This window comes from Mixophyes fleayi, chromosome 2 (assembly GCF_038048845.1).
Source record: "Mixophyes fleayi isolate aMixFle1 chromosome 2, aMixFle1.hap1, whole genome shotgun sequence".
In the NCBI taxonomy this organism is placed as follows: domain Eukaryota; kingdom Metazoa; phylum Chordata; class Amphibia; order Anura; family Limnodynastidae; genus Mixophyes; species Mixophyes fleayi.
Window position 1 is genome coordinate 143,684,721 of NC_134403.1, and position 22,516 is coordinate 143,707,236.

At 39.2% G+C, this 22,516-nt stretch overlaps 1 protein-coding gene across 1 annotated transcript in view; it reads right to left on the reverse strand.

The window, feature by feature from the left end:
* Window positions 1-22,516, reverse strand: part of TMEM131 (transmembrane protein 131) — a 169,588-nt gene that overhangs the window by 129,143 nt on the left and 17,929 nt on the right. Inside the window, exon 2 of the mRNA XM_075200119.1 lies at window positions 3,176-3,237. Within this exon, the coding sequence (XP_075056220.1) occupies window positions 3,176-3,237 (62 nt within the window). The remainder of the gene's footprint in view (window positions 1-3,175; window positions 3,238-22,516) is intronic.

The window sequence follows — 22,516 nt, forward strand, 5'->3', positions numbered from 1 at the left end:
TGAACATGAAAAAATGTAAAATTACGTGATGCTATGCAATAAAAATACACTATGCACAATTTCTACTGCCCGCTGTCATTTTGAAGGTATAAATTGCTGCATGGTCACTTTATATTCTTTAGAATCAGCCAGCCCAGTGACCCCCCCCTACAATCACTGTTCTCACAAGAGTACAACAGTGATTACCAAGGCTAGACTGTCAATTGTTAATGACACTGCTATCTGGAAGGAAGAGCAAAGTCTGCTTGTGAACATAAGACAGGGTAATTACATGAATGACAGGCGGGGGAGCTAGAGGAGGTGGTTTTATTACTTTGTTAATTTGGTGCTGACTAGCCCAATATTGTAATAGATAAAATACACAAACGTACAGCAGTTCACTAGTGGATTTCATTGAAGGACAACCTGAAACTCCAACAGGCTGTCTTGAAAAAGGACTCTCGCCCTACATTTATACTTTGCTAGATTAGATTATAGGATTTTGTATGATGGTGACAGTAACTCATTTGCAGAGCTCACCATTCAGTACAATCAACACTATAATCACAATAATTTAGGGGACTGTTTTAACAGAAAAGGATATTTATTTACTCTAGGGTGTTGGTGAAAACATGTCCAGGAGCAGATAAAGAAATAGCAAACCCAATTACCCTGGTGTAAAATGCAAAGAGGAATATTCTTTCGTATATACCCCCTTATCCAAACACTTAGACATTTTTCATGTTATAGCTCCATTAAATTAAACCAGCTCGTGGCATGAAAGGGAGCAGACATTCAGGAAATGGGGCAGCTAACATTTCACTAAGCTTTCTCTGCAAGGTTTATTATACCTTGTACAAAACAAAGGCACATTAACATAACTGGCATAACTGCACAGTCTGCTTTTATCAACTTAATTTGCTTTCATTGATGTTTATCCTTATACAACTTTCATGTACATTAATCTTGGAAATTGGAAAAAGGGCTGAGATTTTTCCAGTTACGATTTTAAGTTATCTGAGCATTATGGCTCATCTAAACCTTAAGTGATATTTGAAAGATGAATTTGCCAAAGCCTGTTATGTTGCAGGTGAGTAACATTTAAGGTAAAAAAAAAAAAAAGGATTTATAATAGAGGCTGCTCCCCACTGACACCTCTAATACTACTAAAAGTGTAAAAAGACAGGATGGATTTATACTAAGTAGTTATTCAGCAGCCCTGAAATGAGACATTACTATATGATATTAAAGACAGTAAATGTATGGAGAGAGATCGACAGCCATTACTAGCTATGATATGTAAAAGCCAATACAAGAAATGCATCATTATAATGTTTAACTCAAAAAGACAAAGACAACCAGACAAAATGTAACTCTGCGTTAAATTCTAAACATTTGGTTTATTTAAAAAACAAAAAGCCTTTTTCAAAAGTTTCACAGAAATGGGACAATTCCATCAATATTCCACCAAAGTTAAAATGAGTTTTTCCCCTTATATAAATGTTTATGAGAAATTGAATTTACAATAATCTTCAGAGGGAGGGTCTCCCATAGCAAGCCATTTACGATTTAATCAAGAATGTATGGGGGCTTGTTCACACCTTCCAAATTTAATTTTGTTGCACTTTTCCCTTGTTCATATCTGCATAAAAAGTGAATTAAAAACAGCCATATAGAAGTCAACAGTGCCCTCCCTACCTGTGCATTCTATTTCTTTTCAACTGCATGCAAGATTTTAGAACACAGCACAGCCTATTTCTTATGCTTTTACACTACGAACTAGTAAAATAGACAGTATTGCACAGAAGAACAATGCCTGAAAAGGGCACATAAACATGTTTAAAAACGGTCTAAAGTGTGTTTGATTTCATACATTTGCTACCAGTTTTCCCCAGAGAGTGTGTGCAGTTAGACTTGAACCAACTCTCTTACATATCCCTAGCACAGGCCTGGCCAAACTGTGGCTCTCCAGGTGTTGTGAAACTACAAGTCCCAGCATGCCTTGCCAGTAGATAGCAAGCCAAAAGTTGGCAGGGTATGCTAGGACTTTTAGCTTCACCTGGAGAATCACAGGTTGGCCAGGCCTGCCATAACATGCTTGTCACTAAGGGTATATCACAGGTGACATCACAAGATTCTCCTTCAAAACACAGAAGCTCAATGTGCTCTCACATTAGAAACACACAGCATTAACTTTGAGCACTGTGTGCCAGGAACATAAAGATCCCTAGCCTTAAGGCTGGATCCTTAGCTTCAACTTCATGGGACATGATGGAAGGAAGCGGAGCAAAGCTGATATTATAAATGGATGCTCAGATATAATGCATCTCAAGGCTGTTTGTTTATAATTGGCCCAGTAGTCAGTTCTGGCTAATTGATGAATAAATAAAATTACATATTATGTGGGATAAAACAAAGGACAGATTCAGCATCAACACACTCTAAAAATCCTAACTGCTTTCATCCACAGAAAGGTTAAAAAAACAAAAACAAAAAAACCCTGAAGAACAAACAAACCTCACAATAAGGCAGTTGGCAATTTAATCCCACAAGGGGAAGAATAAAAAGAAAGTCCTTCCTTACCCTCTTCCCACTCCAGAATCCAAGACTTTTCCCATGCAGCCCCCCTTCTCTGGAACAACCTCCCTCGTTGCATCCGTCTCTCTCCTACTCTGTGCTCCTTCAAACGTGCACTCAAAACTCACCTCTTCCTCAAAGCCTACCAACCATCTACTTAACCCCCATCTCCTCCCTTCTCTCCTCTTGCCTCAACTGGCTCCTCTTGTGCCTGGTCTGTTTACCCTCCCTTAGGATGTAAGCTCGTATGAGCAGGGCCCCCTCCCCTACTGTCTCCATACCTGTTCTTCCGCTCCGTCTTTACTGCATATGACTAGCCGGAGTTTCTGAAGTATTGGTACTTTTTGTTCATTGTTCTGTATGGTTTCACCCTGTATAGTCTACTGTTAGTACTGTGTGCAGCGCTGCGGATACCTTGTGGCGCCTAACAAATAAATGATAATAATAATACCCGCTAGGGGCCATATATTTAGTGTATAGAAAGGTATGTAATGCAGTTATGTATAATACACTGAGGTGAAACCAATTCGTATTTTGCATATTTAACTCAGGGGGGGTGTGGGTCTGTCATATGCACTGTTTTAGCTGCAGACAAGTTCTATTTCTCATTGTAAGTTACCTCTAATAGACCGCCTTCATCGAAACGAAGCACTTCAATGATATTGTCAGACTGAATGAATGCTGTGGAGAAAAAAAAAAATACACAAGTATCACTTTAAATGTTTCAAACAAGTGTTTGGTTTGAAGAAAGCACACACACATTCAATATTCAAGGACATCCTAAAGTAAAACTTTCAGAGATTAAGGCGGGAACATGCAGGAGGAGTTCTCTTTCCATGTTCTGCTGGTTGTGCACAAACTATTGCATGTATTTCTTACCCCATTAATAGTCCGGTTGCCCTAATCTTTGTGCTGGCCTTAAGAGCTAATAAGTGTTGTTCAATCAATCAATTACTTGTAGAAAACTTCCAAGCAGTATTAAGAAGGTGAAACTTAGCTGCATTCAATCCCTGTCTAATTGATGGAAATTCTGATTAGCTCCAATGCAGTGGGACAGCTTGTACAGATTTGTGACATACAATGTAAATACTAATATTCATCCACTTAGAAAGTAGGCCCTTTTGTAAATTGCATTGCTGACCAAACACACAGAGAAAACCCATTTACTTAAAATAAATAAAGTATATACACAAAAGTAAAATGAGTAGTTTCTGAACAAGAGTCATGTTATTATATATCTGCAGTCAGTGTCCCCCCCCCCCCAGCACCTATTCCTCGGGTGCTCCTACCGGCTGTTTTTACTTGCCCCCCCGGCTCTTGGAGCCCAGCAGAGTCCTATTATAAAAGAATAAATCATTGTTTCTCCCTTTTTAACAGACACTATGGGTCTGATTCATTAAGGAAAGTTAAGCAAAAGCAAGCAAGGCAAAACCATGCTGCATTGGGGGAGAAGTAAATTTGAAATGTGAGGGCAGATTTATAGTTGGGGTAGGGAATGTCCTAGATCAACTTTAAATTTCAGTGTGCAAATAAGCTATCAAGTATTTATGCGCTACATGAAAAAACAGCCAGTATTTTCCTTATATGCAAAATAATAAACTCATTTGCACCCCTTGAACTGCAACATGGTTTTGTCCAGAAAACTTGAGTAAGAAAACGTACTACATTTTTTTGCTTAACTTTCCTAAATGAATCAGGCCCAATGTGAGCACTACAGCCATCAGTGTGTGTTAGACCAGTCCTGGCAGGAGCGGGCAATAGCCTCCAACATTTTTCTTTATGACTGCAAAGTAATACACTGCCCCCATGTGACTACTACTTAATGCCACCCAGCTGGCAATTATTATTGGGGAGAACACTGTCCGTAATACCAATACTCAAATCTTCTGTTATAGTAAAAGTACATAATAAAAAAATACAATGCTCACATTAATAACTTGTTTACATAAACATTTTTAAAATAACTTTCAGGGACATTTTGCTGCCGAGTTGATCTAGGCAGGACACACACAAGCACACAGACACACACACAGACTATACTGTCCATGTTTACTAAACTTAATAAAGCACTTTACTGTAAATGAGTATTTAAAAAAGAAAATATTAAACGTGTAAGGATAAGACATTAAAAGAACTGATGGTAAAACCTGCATCTAGCATGTAGAATAATACAAATCTTTAAAATCTGAGACTGTACCTGGAAATTAGGGACAATTGGCTCCTACGCTGTAGTGATTTACAAGTGGTGATTAAACTACAATTTATATAATTAGTGCTTAAAATATCCAAAAAACATTTAGACTGTTTTTTACAGAATGTAAAAAAATAAAGTTTTAAAGCATCATGCATATTAATAAGGCACACAGAAGGAGGATGTGGCTTCAGTGTGGTGTAATACTGAATTCTCAGTTTCATGAAATAATGCCTGTGGTACTAAAAAGTCAATAGGTTGCAAAATAATCTCACAATGCTAAATATGCTTCTAAACCACAGCTTATGTACCAAAGAGTGATATGAAAACTACAGCTACAAAACCATGGAGAACCTGGCAGGCAAGTATATCATTCACACAACACAATGAAGAAATATAAGCAAATATCTCTCTCCAAAATGCTCACTTAATACTCCACAGATTCACATCAGTACCTGAAAGGGAAGTGAACTATGTACCATATATTGCTATTTAAAGTTACTTTCTGTAAATAACATGTCAAACATATCTGTCTTCACACTAAATGTACTTATCTGCAAAACAGGAACTATGGGGTAGATTAATTAAAGCTTCTAAGTAAGAAAAGTGAAGGTGCATAGGAACCAGATACTAGCTATCATTTTCTAAAATGCACAAGAGAAATGATACCTAGAATCTGATTGGTTGCTATGGGCAACACCTATTTTCCCTTTTTAGAAGCTTTAGTAAATCTAACCTCTCTCTCTCTTAACAAAGATGGACAACACTATAGGAACCTGCCATACAAATCAAAGCGGTAAATCTCACTGAGATCGAAGTTACCCTAAATATACAAGCACCTGCAGTACATTTTTAGGCACTGTACAGATTTTGCTGCTAAGTTTTTATATGAATTGCCCTATTTTAAACAAAAATTAACATGTTTGAAATCTAGGAGCCAGCTCCAAAAGTTAGAAATCCTGGTATTTTGAGACATAATTTTCAAGAGTTAAATGTCTACACAGTCTAATACTTGTATTATCCTATTATAAACCACCACCATACTACACAGCACTGTGGGGACATTATGGCACAAATGACTTATTACATAAAACAAAAAAGGTAAAGATTATAACCCAAAAGGGCTTACAATCTAAGAGGTGTGTGGGGAACACTTGACACATAAGGAAGCGGAATAACAATTGTAAAAGTGTGAAAAGTGTGTCCAATGTACGGCAGACGTATTATAAGCCACTGAAATTACATCAGCCACTGGCATTTTTGTGTAGTTACTAGTGGTGTGGGATGAAATGCAGACCCATAAAAAGGAGCCAGGTCGAATATGTAGACCAGTGTTGGCTAACCTTTGACACTCCAGGTGCTGTGAAACTACAAGTCCCAGCATGCTTTCCCAATTTATAGCAGCTTCTTGCTGGAAGGGTATGCTAGGACTTGTAGTTCCACAACACCTGGAGTGTCACAGGTTAGCCAACACTGATGTAGACCCATACCCGGAGCTAGGTCCAGTATGCAGAGCAAAATTTGGTATCAAGATAAAGTACCCTCACAGTCTCTCTCTACCCCCCTCCTTGAAGTAATCTGCTGTCAAGATTCGTTGACAGTGCTGTCCTGACCTCAACTTCCGCTGGGGTTCAAGTTTAAGTTAAGAGAGAAACACAGATGGCAGTCAGTTACAATACATAGTATACTTTCCAGAAAATTTTGACAGCTGGGTGGCGTTAAGTAGTCAGGTGGGGACAGTAATACTTGACAATAATGATGAAATGTGATGGCGGTTATTTCCAACACCTGCCTGGACTGATGGCCAGGACTGGTCAGACTAAAGGTCAGTGGTCTCACACACACTGCTGGCTGCAGTGCTTACACCGTGCCTATTATAACAGAGCAAACAATGGTTTGTCCTACTATAATAGGACTCCAAGAGCCAGATGGCACGTCAAAACAGCCAGGTGGAGCACCCAAGGATAAGGCCCTTGGTAGAACACTGATGCGGACTGACCGCTATTTAGGTGGGAGAGGGGTGTTGCTTCACTTGCCAACAAGAAAAGTCATTATTGGTTGCATCATGGCCTCAGCCCCTGAGCAACAACACGTTGCAAAGAGCTTGTATTCCATTTCTTCTCAGCACACAACACCATAAAAATTATCTTGCGACCCATGTGTTGTGCTACTTGATAACAATTCACACTAAAATACATATATAGACCCTTCTTGAGAGTTCTGGTACATGCCTCCCTCCATTTCACATGGCGTTTAGTTTCATTATTGTTTACAGGCGACACACCAGTGCAGACTTTACAATACAAATTACTAAAAGACACAAACACTGTTTATGGTACTCCGTACAAACACTGCAAAGCACCAATACACAATCTTTCAACTAGAGTGAATATGGGACGAAGACAACAGCAAGAAATCAATAGACCCGAAGGAAACAACAAAAAAACAAAAACACAAACCCTGGAGGCAGCTGTACATAAAATAAATTATGCTAACTTAATAGTAACAGGCAAAAAGAGGGCGAGAAGGGTGGGTCCAAGTACAAATAAAGGAAACAAGGTGGAGACAGTTCTTGGTACATTTCGGAGATGTGGAGACAAGAGGACTAAAACTGCACCTCCATGTCACCCCCCCCCTCCCTCCCTCCATGGAAAGAGCAGTAGGAGAAGCAGTGATTCAGTAATAAAAAAAACTTTAGGATATAAGAGGGTAAAAAAAAAATTGTTAGCCATGGAGAAAGCATTCCAGCTGGCACATGCCAATGTGAGCGCTAGCTTTAAAAAGCTAAGGAATGGGAAATATTTTTAAATTGGAGACGAGAAGTGTGAACAATGGATGGGGCAAATGGCATATGGAGAAACACGGTGGATAAGTGGTTAGCACTTCTGCCTCACAGCACTGGGGTCATGAGTTTAATTCCCGACCATGGCCTTATCTGTGTGGAGTTTGTGTGTTCTCCCTGCGTTTGCGTGGGTTTCCTCCGGGTGATTCGGTTTCCTCCCACACTCCAAAAACATACTAGTAGGTTAATTGGCTGCTATTAAAATTGACCCTAGTCTCTCTTTCTCTCTCTCTGTGTGTGTATGTTAGGGAATTTAGACTAAGCTCCAATGGGGCAGGGACTGATGTGAATGAGTTCTCTGTACAGAGCTGCGGAATCAGTGGCGCTAAATAAATGACGATGAATGATTTTGACGGCCAAGAAGGTAGTCTCGTAGCAACTAATTTAAGGAGCACACAACCTAAAATGCAAGCTGATTAATCTATATGTACATACACACAGCAGGCTTGCTGACTACTTGTTATGCCATACTGCAGTCAACCTCTCCAATATTAATACAAGTGTGAAATATCTCTAGTTCTGTCAAGGTATGAGAAGTGTTTACTTCTATCTTTGTGAATGTTATTAATGGCTTATTTATGCAAGACAGCTTGTGTTTTAGTTTGTGCAGTCCTTAATTAAAAGGAGTTGATGGTTGTTGTGAAGGGGTAAAGTAAGAATGTAAGAGGAGAGTGAAATGTGGATACCATTGTGAGGGAGTAGAGAGCAGAGATTGCTGGAGACTGAAAGAAGTGAACAAATAGGAAAAGAGGAAGAGGCCAAAACGAGGTTGGAGTTGCAAAGAAAAACAGAAGTATGACTTTGGCATGAAGCGTCTTAAAATTCTTACCAAAGACGTCACTTCTGTTTAGCGTTTGAGAATATACTGGGATACATGTACCATGTAGATGAATGTTCCATATAGTAAGATGTGTAGTGTTGTTACAGGAAATACTGGTTAAATGATCATTTTCTAACAAATGTGAGAATTTATAATAATGCGAGTCATTTAAAAGGATTAATTCCCCCCCCCCCCCCCCCCCTCTAGACTATAAGTAAATTTTCCAAAAGTATGCCTGGAAATGGTTAGGCTAAATGCATATAACTCCATGTTTCTACAGACTGTATTCAGATATTGTTTACTTAGTTTAATTCTACTATAATGATACATACTCTAGGATTATCTAGATAACTGTATTTATTCTAAACAACAGCAATCCGAAGCATAGTTTTAAATGTAGAAAATGCACGGTAACTTAAAATGATTTGGATAAAAAATAAAAAAAAAAGGAGAGAAAGGTAACAAGAAATGTACCATTCTGTGCAAGTAAATGTTTATTGTAAAGAACCACATTAAATCTGACTAAATAAAACTTGTTAAGAGGGTGAAAAAGGGGGGGGGGGGCACATACAATTCTGGAGCAAGCAAGTCAAATGTATAACATTTTTAAGGAGCTGGGGAAGAGGGATATTCATTTACATTAATAGAAATGGCTCCTGGGATTTGTCCAGCCCCAACTTAATTAATATAAAGGTCAAAGAGAAGTTAAAAAGTCATTAGCAACTTATTCAGTCACTTAAAGTGTGCTGCAGAAAAAAGCTGCACGTCATTTCATCATTACATTACTGTGTAAGACGGAAGAAAATTTCTAACTTGTCCGCCATATCATTTCACATTCTCAAATTCACAGTTTAGTGACTAGATATTATATTATCATTCCAGACAGTCCACTACACAGCAGGAATTTGCCACTGAACAGTATTTAATGAAATTATTTGACCTATTACTAGCTATGGTAATTATTTTAACTATGATGACAGTGGATCATTTTCAGAGGCTTTCTCCGACATGTCTGCGGAAGACCTAGAAAATGTAAGCCTCTAAATCATCAGAAATATATTCTATTACTGAGTAAAGACAGGATTAACAGCTAGTAGGTTCATATACCACATGAATGTCTAGTTATTGGAGAGAGAACGACAAGACAGCTGCTAAGTTTGCCTCTTCGCTCTTTCCATATTCTTTCAGCATCTTAAAAACAGCAACTAAGCAAGTACACTGGCTTAAAATTAGGGATGTGCACCGGCGACTTTTGGTGTCTCGTGTTTTTGGATTCGGATTTTCGCGATGTTTTGGGTTCGGATTTGTTTCGCAAAACACCTGCCGAAAGGTTTTGGTTCGGATTTTTTTTGAAAAAAGCATAAAAAGTTCAAAAATCAAGTTTTTGGGCTTATTTTCACTCCTACGCTCTTATTAACCTCAATAACATTCAATAACAAGCAATTCCACTAATTTACAGTGTATTCTGAACACCTCACAATATAGTTATTAGTCCAAAACGTTGCAACGAGGTATCTTTCTGGACTGCGTAGTGGAGTGGTCCCCACAATATAATAAGAAAACCATCAACTGGTATAAATCGCAGCAATAAATGTATCTGGACTGCGTAGAGGACTGGTCACCACAAAATAATTAATAAAAAACCCTCCACGGCTCTGAATTTCACAAAAAAAAATTCTGGACTGTGTAGTGGGGTGGCCCCGGTACTAACTTTGATACCGGGGCCACAATATAATAAATAGTTACACGCTCAACTGGTCAGAATTCCACCAAACAAGTATCTGGACTGCGTAGTGGGGTGGCCCCGGCACTAAATTGGATACCGGGGCCACAATACCTCCTCCAAGTTCCAAGTGTAGTGTTTATAACATATTAACACTACACTAATTCTACCACGTCAAACCCTCTTGTTTAAAATAATGACAGGGCATTTAACTTTTGATTAAATTTTTTGAATTTGTTGACATTTTCTTTTACTTTTTGAACATGGCAAACGACTGTTGAATGGTCACATAATGCCAAAAAATAGTTTCAAGATGGAATTGTCCTTGGGCCCTCCCACCCACCCTTATGTTGTTGAAATAGGACATGCACACTTTAACAAACCAATCATTTCAGCGACAGGGCCTACCAAACAACTGTGGCTGAAATGATTGGTTTGTTTGGGCCCCCACACCAAAAAAACAATTCATCTCTCCCTGTACAAACTAAACAGGCTCTACTGAGGAAAGATGTCGTCCTCATCCTCAACCTCTGATTCCTCTCCCCCTACAGTGTGTACTTCCTCCTCCTCACACATTATCAATTCGTCCCCGCTGGACTCCACAACCACAGGTCCCTCTGTACTATCTGGAGGGCAGTGCTGTACTTCATTGAGGAATTGATTATTCATTTTTATAAACATCATTTTGTCAACATTTTTATAAACATCATTTTGTCAACGTTGTGAGGAAGCAACCTCCTTCGCCGCTCACTGACCAGGTTCCCCGCTGCACTAAAAACTCTTTCCGAGTACACACTAGAGGGGGGACAACTCAGTTAAAAATTAGAGCCAGTTTGTACAGGGGCTTCCAAACTGCCTTTTGGAGTTCTACCACGTCACTACCTCTAGTTAATTTAGATTGCAAGGCTTGTAAATACTTTGAAGATAAAAAAAAGCAGACTGTGGAGCTAGAAAGTGAAATTAAATGGACCACGTTACTTTGGTGGCTATCTATGCCCCCCCGCCCTACACTTGTAGTTGAATATAAAAAAAAAGCAGCCTGCATAGACTGTAGAACTAGAAATTCAAATATACAAAGAAATGGACAAAGGCAGTTTGGCATCTGTCTGCATCAGATCCTCTCTCCACTAGGAGTAAAATAGAAAACTATTCAGCCGTTATATAATCTAGAATATAAATAGAAATTGAGAAAGGCAATTTGGTATCTGTCTGCATCATAATCATCAATATCCTCCTCCTGGTGTACAACATTCACACCTTCATTAGCCAAATCTGTAACTGGACTGTGGGTGATCCTTCCAGCATATGCAGAGGGCGTGCTGCAAATGCTGGATGGAGTCACCTCTTCCCGTACAGTGATGGAAAGGTCAGGGTTCACAACCAACAACACCCTTGGACTCGCCTTGGGGATTTGTGATGTCATCTGTTTAGAAGGCAGAGTTCTTTGCTGTTTTGTTGTTGTTGCTGACAGCATAACTCTCAAATTTTTTGTAGGGGGGGGGGGGGGGGGGAGGAGGAGGGCTTAGATCCTTGGGTGAAGCTGGACCACTAGTCATGAACACGGGCCAGGGCCTAAACCGTTCCTTGCCACTACGTGTCGTAAATGGCATATTGCCAACTTTACGTTTCTCCTCAGATGATTTCAACTTTCTCTTTTTGCTATTTTTTGAGAACTTGGGCTTTTTGGATTTTACATGCCCTGTACTAGGAGATTGGGCATCGGGCTTGCCAGACGACGTTGATTGCATTTCATCGTCTATGTCATGACTAGTGGCAGCAGCTTTAGCATTAGGAGGAAGTGGGTCTTGATCTTTCCCTACTTTATACTCCAAATTTTGATTTTCCATTATATGTAGCACAAGAGAGCGTAACCCTAAGCCACACACACTCGGCAAAGCCTTTAAAAATTATATGCGGCACAGGAGAGTACCATTGGACTTATACTGCTGAATCAGTGAACTTTGTAATAGCAGTACCACTGGACTTATACACTGCTGAATCAGTGAACTTTGTAATAGCAGTACCACTGGACTTATACTGCTGAATCAGTGAACTTTGTAATAACAGTACCACTGGACTTATACTGCTGAATCAGTGAACTTGGTAATATTGCAGTACCACTGGACTTATACACTGCTGAATCAGTGAACTTTGTAATAACAGTACCACTGGACTTATACTGCTGAATCAGTGAACTTGGTAATATTGCAGTACCAATGGGCTTATACTGCAGGATTGGTTTTGCAAATTTTGTTGTAATTAAAAACTTTTTTAATTAGTTTTTTGTATTTTTTTAAAATTTTTTAAACACTTGGGAATATTGGGGAAATAAGAACTATGCCCTTAGAAGCACAGGACCCAGCTGCACCACTGAACTCAAAATTGACAGAGCACAGCACCACTGGACTGATACGGCACGGCACGGCACAGCACGAGATCTACCAGGACAGAGGACCACCTAACACACCCTCCCTCTACCCTGATCAATGCCCGAGTGAAGATGGCGGCGACTAGCGGGGAATTTATAGGTTCCGAGTATCGCGAGATCCGACAGCGGGATTATGACTCCGAGCCTCGGTTTCAAGTTTTCATTTGGCGCCAATACCCAGATCTGTCTTGGATCCGACTCGAATCGGCAACGTTCGGGTGGGCTCGGATTCAGGAAATCCGAGTGCGCTCATCTCTACTTAAAATGACCTTAAAAGTTGATCTGAACACTGACATTTCCTGTATTCTGTTAAATAAATGTAACTTGTTCTTTCACACAGTGTATGCTATTGTATACTCTTACAACATTGAAAAGTACAACATTTAACTAAGAAGCACTCTCAGGAGAGTGGAAGACAGATTGAAGAAAAAGCAATGAGGAGACTATAGGGCTGAGAAGAAATTTTAGATAAAAAAAAACTGTTAATTTGGGAGATGGGCACAAAATCATATGTTCCCACAACACGAATACAGTGCTACAATTCAAGGACCGCATGTACAGCCTTCCAACCACGATAAGGGCTTCACATTACCCTTAATTTGAACAGGAGAAAAAAAAACCCACAGCCTCCAAACATCTTCAGTAAAATGCACCAAAATACCAACAGATATCACTCAGATCTGCCACTTACTTTGAGACCCCCACTCGTGACAAAACATCCTCTCGTAAATCCCTAACACCTCTCCCACACTTACTTACTTGAAGCATATTGGGAGCAGCCAACTCAGCAGGCCGACTATTGTCCGCCACTACTCCAGGATACTGCACAAATTCTCTACATACACAAACATGCCTTTCATTATGCCCTCACATTTACTCTACACACCTGAGTAAAGCTCTAGCCTGTAAGCATCCTGCTAAATGCTTGCTGTTCCTCAGAAGGCACTAGGTGTTAGAGGAACCAACAATAACAGCTCCATAAACATATTTTTCTTACAAGATGACTGATTTACATTTTAAACTTTGCAGATATAGTTATAGGCGACAATCACCTCTTACCATAACAGAGAGCATTGAAATGATCTGGTTAACGTAAGGAAGTGGACAACAGCGGTATGGCCCTTGGCAGCTAAACAGCTTGTTTAAACAAAACAAAAATCTGTATTTGCCAATACTTTATATTTAATATTATACAGGTCAGAATGTGTACTCAAATGGTTCAAATAAGCAGCCTTGTGCAAATGTGTTAATTTTCTGGCTATTTTCTCCAATTACTTCCATAATCTCCCGTCCGGACTATTGCAACCTCCTACTATCTGGCATTCCTGACACCCATATATCCACACTTCAATCCATCCTAAATGCTACTGCAAGACTGATCTTCCTCTCTCACTGCTCCACATCTTCTACACCACTTTGCAAATCCTTACACTGGCTCCGCGTCCTCCAGAATCAAATTCAAATTACTCACTCTTACTTACAAAGCCCTCAACACCCCTGTATACATCTCAAATCTCATATCAAAATACTCTCCCTCCCGCCCTCTTAGATCTACCTCTGACCTGCGCCTTGTCTCGTCACTGATAACCACCTCTCACTACCGCCTATAAGAATTCTCCTGTGCTGCTCCTCACTTATGGAATTCCCTACCACGCTCAGACTTTCCTACTGCCTTCAAATCTTTAGATCTTCTTTGAAAACCCATCTTTTTTTTTTTAGGCGACCTATCCTCGATAACATTAGTCACATTAATGCACCCTCACATCTATGCCAATCTCCACTCTGAGCCACACTCGCTCCTCTTGTTTCAGCTGTGCCCTCTTCCCTTTAGAATGTAAGACCTCTAATGAGCAGGGTCCTTCATACCCTTTGTTTTCATGTCTTCATTTTGTCTGCAGAATACTGTGGCGCCTTACAAATCTACGATAATAATCATCTCTTTAAGAAAACAAAAACTAAGAAACACACACACCACAAAACACAATATTTCATATTGTACATGTACAATGTTTATGATAAATCGTATTTTTTTTTTTTTTTTATAAAAACAAGATTATGTCAGTACAAACTTTATTGAAAACTGTATGGTATTATTGTGTTTTGATACCCTTGGTGCAACCAGACATTTCAAAATGACTATATATGATCGGCATAGTCAGATATGAATTTTCTTTTTGCAGCTATTAATTTTTGAAACACATCTAAGACAACGTGTCTGAAAATACACAGGTTTATTGAGTAGCCCACAGAGACGACATTCTTATATATGTTTCAAATACATTCAAGGTTTTTTTTTGTACTGGAGCATGCCCTACCCAATGTTGTTCAGACAGCTTTCTTTCTGTTAGTCAATTGGATGCCTTACAAACATAGTTCAACATTTAGTATACATGTGGCCTTCATTTAAACCCAGCGTTCCGTTTTAGCGTATGATGTGTGTTGTGAACATAGAGAACTTACAGTTATAAGGGTTAACCCATCACATAAATGTGGGGAATAAGGCCTAAATCATAACTGCAGTGTAAATATGGTATTTCAGATTAATCCATTGATAAGTTGAGCTACTAAAGTGGAAAATGTGAAGCCAGAGAGTCTGTTGTGTGCATATATATGGTGGCTCAGCACATCCCAGTGTTAGAAAATAGCAGTGTCACCTGTAGCAGCTTCAAAGGCCCCTAATATATCCTGGCCTAGGATGAAGTTTTGACACCTGAATAGACTTTTAGGAACCGCTCAGCATGGTGTCTGGCTCAGAGACCATGTGCTGACTTGGCTATATTTTATATAGACAAGAATAATTGAGTTTTAAAATATGCCACTTAAAATCAATAAAAAGGTAATGATCAACAACATATTCCTCAATAGCATGATGAAAGACAGCTCATATGCCAAATTAAAAATTCTGCAACAAGTTGAGGAAATGAGTATAAGCCCAACTGACACCATGTACTTAGGCTTTTTTGGTGTCAATTGCTGGGCAAATTCATAGGAAATCTATTAATAATAGAATTGGTTATGTGTGACGCGTCACAGTAAAAAGTTAGGTCACATAGTAGAATTGGGTAGTAAAATAGGCAACATGCAAATGGTGATTGGAAAAAGTGTCACAGACCACAACCCCCTGAGAGGTGGAGAAAGGTGTCTAAAAAGCCAAGGCCAGTTACAACAAATTGTCAGTCTTTTGGGAAAATCAATCCACATTAATAAGCTGTCCATCTCCCAAGCCAATTTCCCATGGCACAGACTATACAACTCATGTAAGTTATACTGTAATCCCTTTTATTTTAAACTGTTTTGCTTGTGTATGTTATGTCAATTGTTTATTTATTGTTTGTTTGGGTTTTTTTTTTTTTTTTTGGGGGGGGGGGGGGGGGGGGGGGGGGTTATATCCGATTGCCCTGTACCTTTGTATATTAAATCTACAATTTAATAAGTGGTGTCCATGATACTGTAATAAATCAATTAGCCTGTTAATAATATAGCTTGACCAAGTTAACCCTTTGAATGCCAGTGTGTGATTTGCCAATATATTTGACTAACAAGCCTAGTGTGTGCTTGCATTTACATTTTTACATTTACATTCGTGTAACAGTCTAGAGGTGTGACGAGTTAACCCTTTGTTTGCTGGTGTGGGCTTTGCTAGCCTGTGGGTAGCCAGAAGCCTTGTGGCCAGTGTGGGACGGTATATCGGGGTCCTATTGCCCATATTCAATAGGTGGTGGCAAACCTGAAGTGTCTGGGGGTGCGAGAGCGCTGTGTGGGGCGACTCAGCAGGTCTATAACCTGTGTAATAGGTAGAGAGAGACTTGAGTGCTGGAATAGTGTGTAACCTCATACAGTAAACACCCAAAGTCACGGAAGCTGGGAGCGTGTTTGTGACAATGTATCACGTGAATCACTGAATTACATAAATTAGTTTGCGTCGTGTCACAGGTGGTTCCAGAAAACTCAACACGGACAATGTGCGATACAAACAGTTGTGCGCAGGACAATGTTATGGGTTTTGAACCTGCAATGGATAAAGAGGCACTAGGCATTACTCTGTGTGATAAAAGTGATAAAGCATACTCTTCTAAGTTTATGAAAGATAAGTCATAAGAATAAGTAAATTTGTAATTAAATGTACATATACAAAATTAATTTCATAATGAAAAAAGGTAACAGCTACACAATTTCAAACTTATAGTTGCTTCCTCACACTTTATTATTACTATTTAAACAAACAAATTTTAAAATTCAAATGTTTTCATTCGTTTGAGATGATGTAAAATACAATGAGCACAGACATGCTAACTGAACACATTACAAACACGTTATAAATGTGAGCCATGCATTTGCATGTATGTTAGCAAGTGTTTCAAGGTGCTTGGCTTAGTTGCACATTGCTGCCCGTGTCTGTGTTTAAAAAACACATATTGGAGTTGTATAACCAAAACCTGTACACCAATAAATGTCATTCTTGAGTATACCTCATAGCACTATACTTAATGACAAACAGAAGAATACAGTAACAAAAGTGACCACAGCATCAACAAGCTGCAAGTAACACCAATAGTATTAGTGGTAGAGAAGATCCAACCCAACACGGTGATCGGACTCCCACCACACAAGGAATTCCTGGCGACGCCAAATGACATCCAGGTATTCTCTCACTGGATGCTGAACTGAATAACCGTTTCTGCCCCTTAGGCTGTCAGCAACAGTTCAATGATCGTGGCATACACAGGAGAGTGCAGTCACCATTAATGTGCACTGTAGAAAACATACTTCAGGGTTACTCGCATTTGCGTTAGTATTTCAAGCACTGGGGTTTATTTAACAAATGGTAAATAACCAAAATGCCAACGTCAACAGAAATCAGAGATGTCTCCCACTTATTTACTGGAGCTTACTGCTGTCCACATAGACCTATATAGAGATGCCAGCAATAGTAATATCTCAGGATGTTGTCTTTTTTCAATGGGATCCAGCTGAAGCTCCTCCAGCTTCGCTGGGTCCCTGACAGAGGAAAGCACAACGCGCATGCTCATAGCACTCACTCCATTCGCTGGCAGCATTAGACTGAGGGAGAGGGAAAATGCTTAGACTGAGGGTGAGGAGTGGGATCTTCGTCGAGACTCATAGTGCAGACCCTGCAAGGTAAATTGCAGCAGTACTTCATTATGTATTCATGTGATACATATTAATAGTTACCACGCTACGACCATAAATGGACCGCACTGTCTGCTACGGTTTTTAAGTTCAACATAAGCAGAAGTGCTCATCAACCACCCTGCATGTCCAACTCATTCACATTTGACATGCAGGGTTACAATCGTTTGAACTTGCATTGTTCAAACACCAGTGGGTGCCCTGCTTAGTACAGCTACCAGCAAATCTAGTGCTGCCAGTCGGCAAGTTTTTAGACAGGTTTATATCAACACAGCCCCTACTAACAAACCCACAAATAAATAACAAATTGAGCGTAACAAGACATAAATGTAATCTTTTTCACTTTCGGCAAGGACAGGAGAACCTATTAGAATTTTTTATTTTTGCAAACTTTGTATAAGTTATTTTTTGGCATCAACGCATAAATTCATGTTCTGCTTGAAGATCTGACAGACATGATGTAACAAGTTATATATGAATAAATCAGGTTTAAAAGAAACATGAAAAAACATGTAATAAGCTGGATAGAAATATTCTTGTTGAAAGTAAATACAGAGAGATCTTATAGGCAATAAAAATTGTGCAGTAAAAAATTAAGCACAAGGTAACCTTTTCTCACCACACTATAACAAGACACCAAAGGGTAAATTTATCAAGCTGTGGGTTTGAAAAGTGGAGATGTGGCCTATAACAACCAGATTTTCTCACCTCCCTGATAAATTTACCTCCAAGTCCCATATATAACACAACCGCTACAATGCATTGCAAGGTTCATTCTATTTACCAGAAATTAATCACTTCTGCTGTATTAAACATATGTGCATGTATACCACCAATAATAGCATTGACAAGTAAATCATTAGTCATCCATTCTCTATGACATAGCCTTCTCTTGCTACCTTGCTCACTTATAGCCTTCCTATGGCCATCATGAGAAACCCTGCCTAGTTATGGCTACACAATAATACCCAACTGTACTTGGCACAGGAACCGCTTTTGTTTTGCTGTAAGTCTGCCAGTGTGTTGTGCACAGATTTAAAATACTTTTTCTTCCTATTACCTCTGTAGAACCAGTCTACAATAACCTCAAACAGCGCATAAAACTGCTTTCTAATGCAGGTGCATAAGATAATCTTTTCTCTACCTAATGCTTTTTTCTATTTATTTATGCAACATTTCTTTGATTATTCCAATTATCCATTTTTACTTCCAGCATTCTTTTTGCATCATCCATGCTACACCCCTGCCCCCAGCTCTCTCTTAATAAGCCAATGAAATGTAAAATACAAAAAATATTTATTTTCTATGTTTAAGTGCAATATGTATGACTATTTTCATGTGGAGACTAAGGAGTCTAGCAGGGCTGGGGAATTTATGGACATAGAAATGTGCCTAGGACACCAATGTAGTATTGATACGCCACCTTCACTTACAAACCTCCATTGACATTTTCAGTGCGCGCCACCATCCTCCTGGCATATGTGGGGCCTATCTTGCCAGCTAGCCAAGTGTTAATACCGAGCTAATCTTACAGGTTTCTGGAGAGAACCCATGTGTCTGCTACTGAAGGGGAGGGGTGAACTAACATGATAGAGGGAAGTCCATGAGTTGACAATTCCCACAAAAGTGTGTATAAATATAATAAAATATGGTAACTAAACTGGAGATGGTTGTATGAACTAAAATAGTTAAATGAAGGGCTAACAAGCTTTACCCTTTAGTGAATAAATGCTAAACATTGATTGTTTTATGTAAAAGTCCCCATGATAGTGTTAGGAACCCCTCCAGCCGGCACAACACAACCCAGAGTCTACTCTGCCAGTCAGGTGTTCACTGGAGCCCCTGATGGTTGGGACAGACTGGGCCGCAGACTGACAGAGGGTCGTGAAGTGTGTACCGGCTGGGGAGAACCCAGGCAAGCGGAGTGGAGTCCAAGCAGAGGTCAGGGGTCACGAGCAGACAGGGAGGTCGGTATTCAAGCCAGAGATCAGGGTCACAAGATACACAAGCAAAGTCCAAATCCAGGCCAAGGTCATACACGGGAAATCAGCAGCAAGTCCAATAGGCAGGAACAAGGCCGGGAGCAGGTTAAGCAGACTGGACACAGTAACTATAACCGACAGTGGGGCTGCAGACCTCACTGCCTTAAATACCAGTGGTCACCAATCAGAGCCTAGCTCTGAATCACACACAGTCCCCTGCATAATTAATATACCAAAGTATTAAATCAGCCCACAGGCTAGCGCAAGGCTTGTTTAATCAAGCCACCGGTATTTCAAGTGCTGCGCATGCGCGCCCGACTTCCTCCACTGCCGGGACGCGGCGCAGAAGACAAAGCTTCCGACCGGCCAGGATCCGGAAGTGACGTCCCGGTCGTCAAGGTGACGGCCGGGACGCCAGAGGGGGCCAGAAGCGTGCCGCGGCGGCTGTGAGTACCGTCGCGGCTCGTGACGGATAGCTACTGTGCAAAGAGGAGGGATAGAAAATATGTATTCTCCATCTGCAATGTCCCTGCTAATTTGACTTGTTATTTTGCAGCTATTTTATAAATGTTTTTTGCATATCACACTGATATGACATGCCTTTCCCCCATTCACTACATACACTTAGTATGCATTTTTATAGCTCTTCCTGTTGTCGTTTAATGTGCAATTTTGTCAGACCTTGCCAAGAAACAGCTACATTTTAAACACCACACTTAAAAGTTGTTAGTATACTAACTCCTACACACCATGCAAGTCTGTCATTGAAAAACAGTAATACCTGAGAGTAGCAATCTATAGTGCATTAGAAGGACAGTTGCAGAAATGCGGCAAAAGCAAAATGCAAAGGAATGAACTGCTGTGTTAGAAAAATATATGCTCACTTTAAAGAGAACTGTTGTTTTGAATGACTGCCAAAATAACTAAAGGGCAAGAGTTGATGACCTTACAAAATTAGTAATGAGATGGTAACTGCAACCTGAATACAGCTCAGTGTGTCTGCAGCCTCACCTGCCACGTATGCTATCACTGTCATCAGCTGAGGTAAACATGCATGTCCAGTGTCTGTGTCACATGGGAGTTAACTACTAGATCTAGCCTGAAAGCAGCACATGACAGCAACATGATCTAAATTGAAATATGAAGGAGAAAAACAAACAAAAAAACACACCAAATGTAATTGCAGCTTTCTAACCATAGCATAACTTGTAATAGGAATACATAAAAAAGCACACTCCTATAATAATCATCAAAAAAAAATTAATGAAAAGGGGCAAATTTTTGGTTGGAAAATTACAACTGAAACTAACTGAACCGAGAAAAAAATCTCGCTAGTAAATTTGTGTAGCCAATTCAAAACCACAAAAACAAACCACAAAACAAATTAAAACTTCTAAACATGGCCTTTGAAATCAAGCATTCTATAGGAATACTTAAAGCCTGCTAAATACCCTTTCATGCATGCATATAGCCCAAAATATAATGTAAAACAATGAAGCTATATGTACACACTGACAAATGTTGCCTCCACTTTGTGTTGAGTCAATGTCACAGTTGCCTGCAGCATTCACAAACATTAACACAGCTCTTGGTACACTATACTGCGGGGAGTCTCGTAAGCTATGCTTGAAAGGGAGAACAAACAAGTTTTTAGCTTTACTTTTAACAAGTTTTTATTTTGACTTCTTCCTGTAAAAGGTTTTAAAACAAAAAAGCCAGCCCAAATAACTACACTTACCTGAAGAGACAATCCCCACTTACTAGCAATCTTAATTTTTATTGCTAAAAATACAAATATAACAAGTTTCTTATACTATTAAAAAGGCACACATCAAACACTATTAAAAGATAGTTAAAATGCTGTTTTGGGATGGAAAATCTTTAACCTATTAGCATTACCCACTAAACTGCATAAGTCTGCAATAACTTTACTCATTTACTTATTATTTTGTCGTTATCTGCACTATTATTTACATATGATAAAGAAATCAGATTATTTTCAGAGGTACTTATAGTATTATAGTTTATTTATAAGATGACATTGCATTATGGATTATCTGAATACAGCATTGGAAAGCACAGACTTGCTGGTGTGACATTTTTAGGTCACAAAATGGAACAGTACTAGTAGCATAGATATTCTAACCTTATACCGGTGGACAACATGGCATGGGGAGAAGGTTAAACTTGATCACTGCAGCATAAATGAAAATTGCTGCCACAAACAAATTGTATCCAAATAAACTTTCAAACAGCTGCAAACATTCATAAACAAAAATGTGACAACAGGGAAACCAGTAATACTGTAATGTAGAATTTGATATATATTTTTTGTGACTGGCCTTTTTGGTAGCATACATTAGTGAATAGGCTTTTCATTTATTATGAGGGAAAAAGGCATAGTAATATGTGAAGACAAGTACATTATTTCTTGACTTTACCAACAAAAATAATTAAATCGCTAGCAGTATTTCATAAATGTACCCTACACGCATTTCGTTATTTATCTAGATTACAAGGACCTCAGGTGTGTGGGCTATATTAAAGATGGGAGCAAGTTACCTGTTCCAGAAACACACAAAAATGGCTCTCTGGATCCTATCAACATTAATCTGTGAATATTTTTAACATATTCTTATATGACATATGCAATTGGAGAAACCCCAAGCAAAACAAAATCATCCCGCTACTTCTCCCATGTGTGAGCATACCACATAAATGCTTTATTTGCTATATGGACAGAGGGCAGGGCAAAAAATAATTAAAAACAAACACATACTTACTAGGATATTTTTCAATATTAAAATACGGAAAAAACATAAT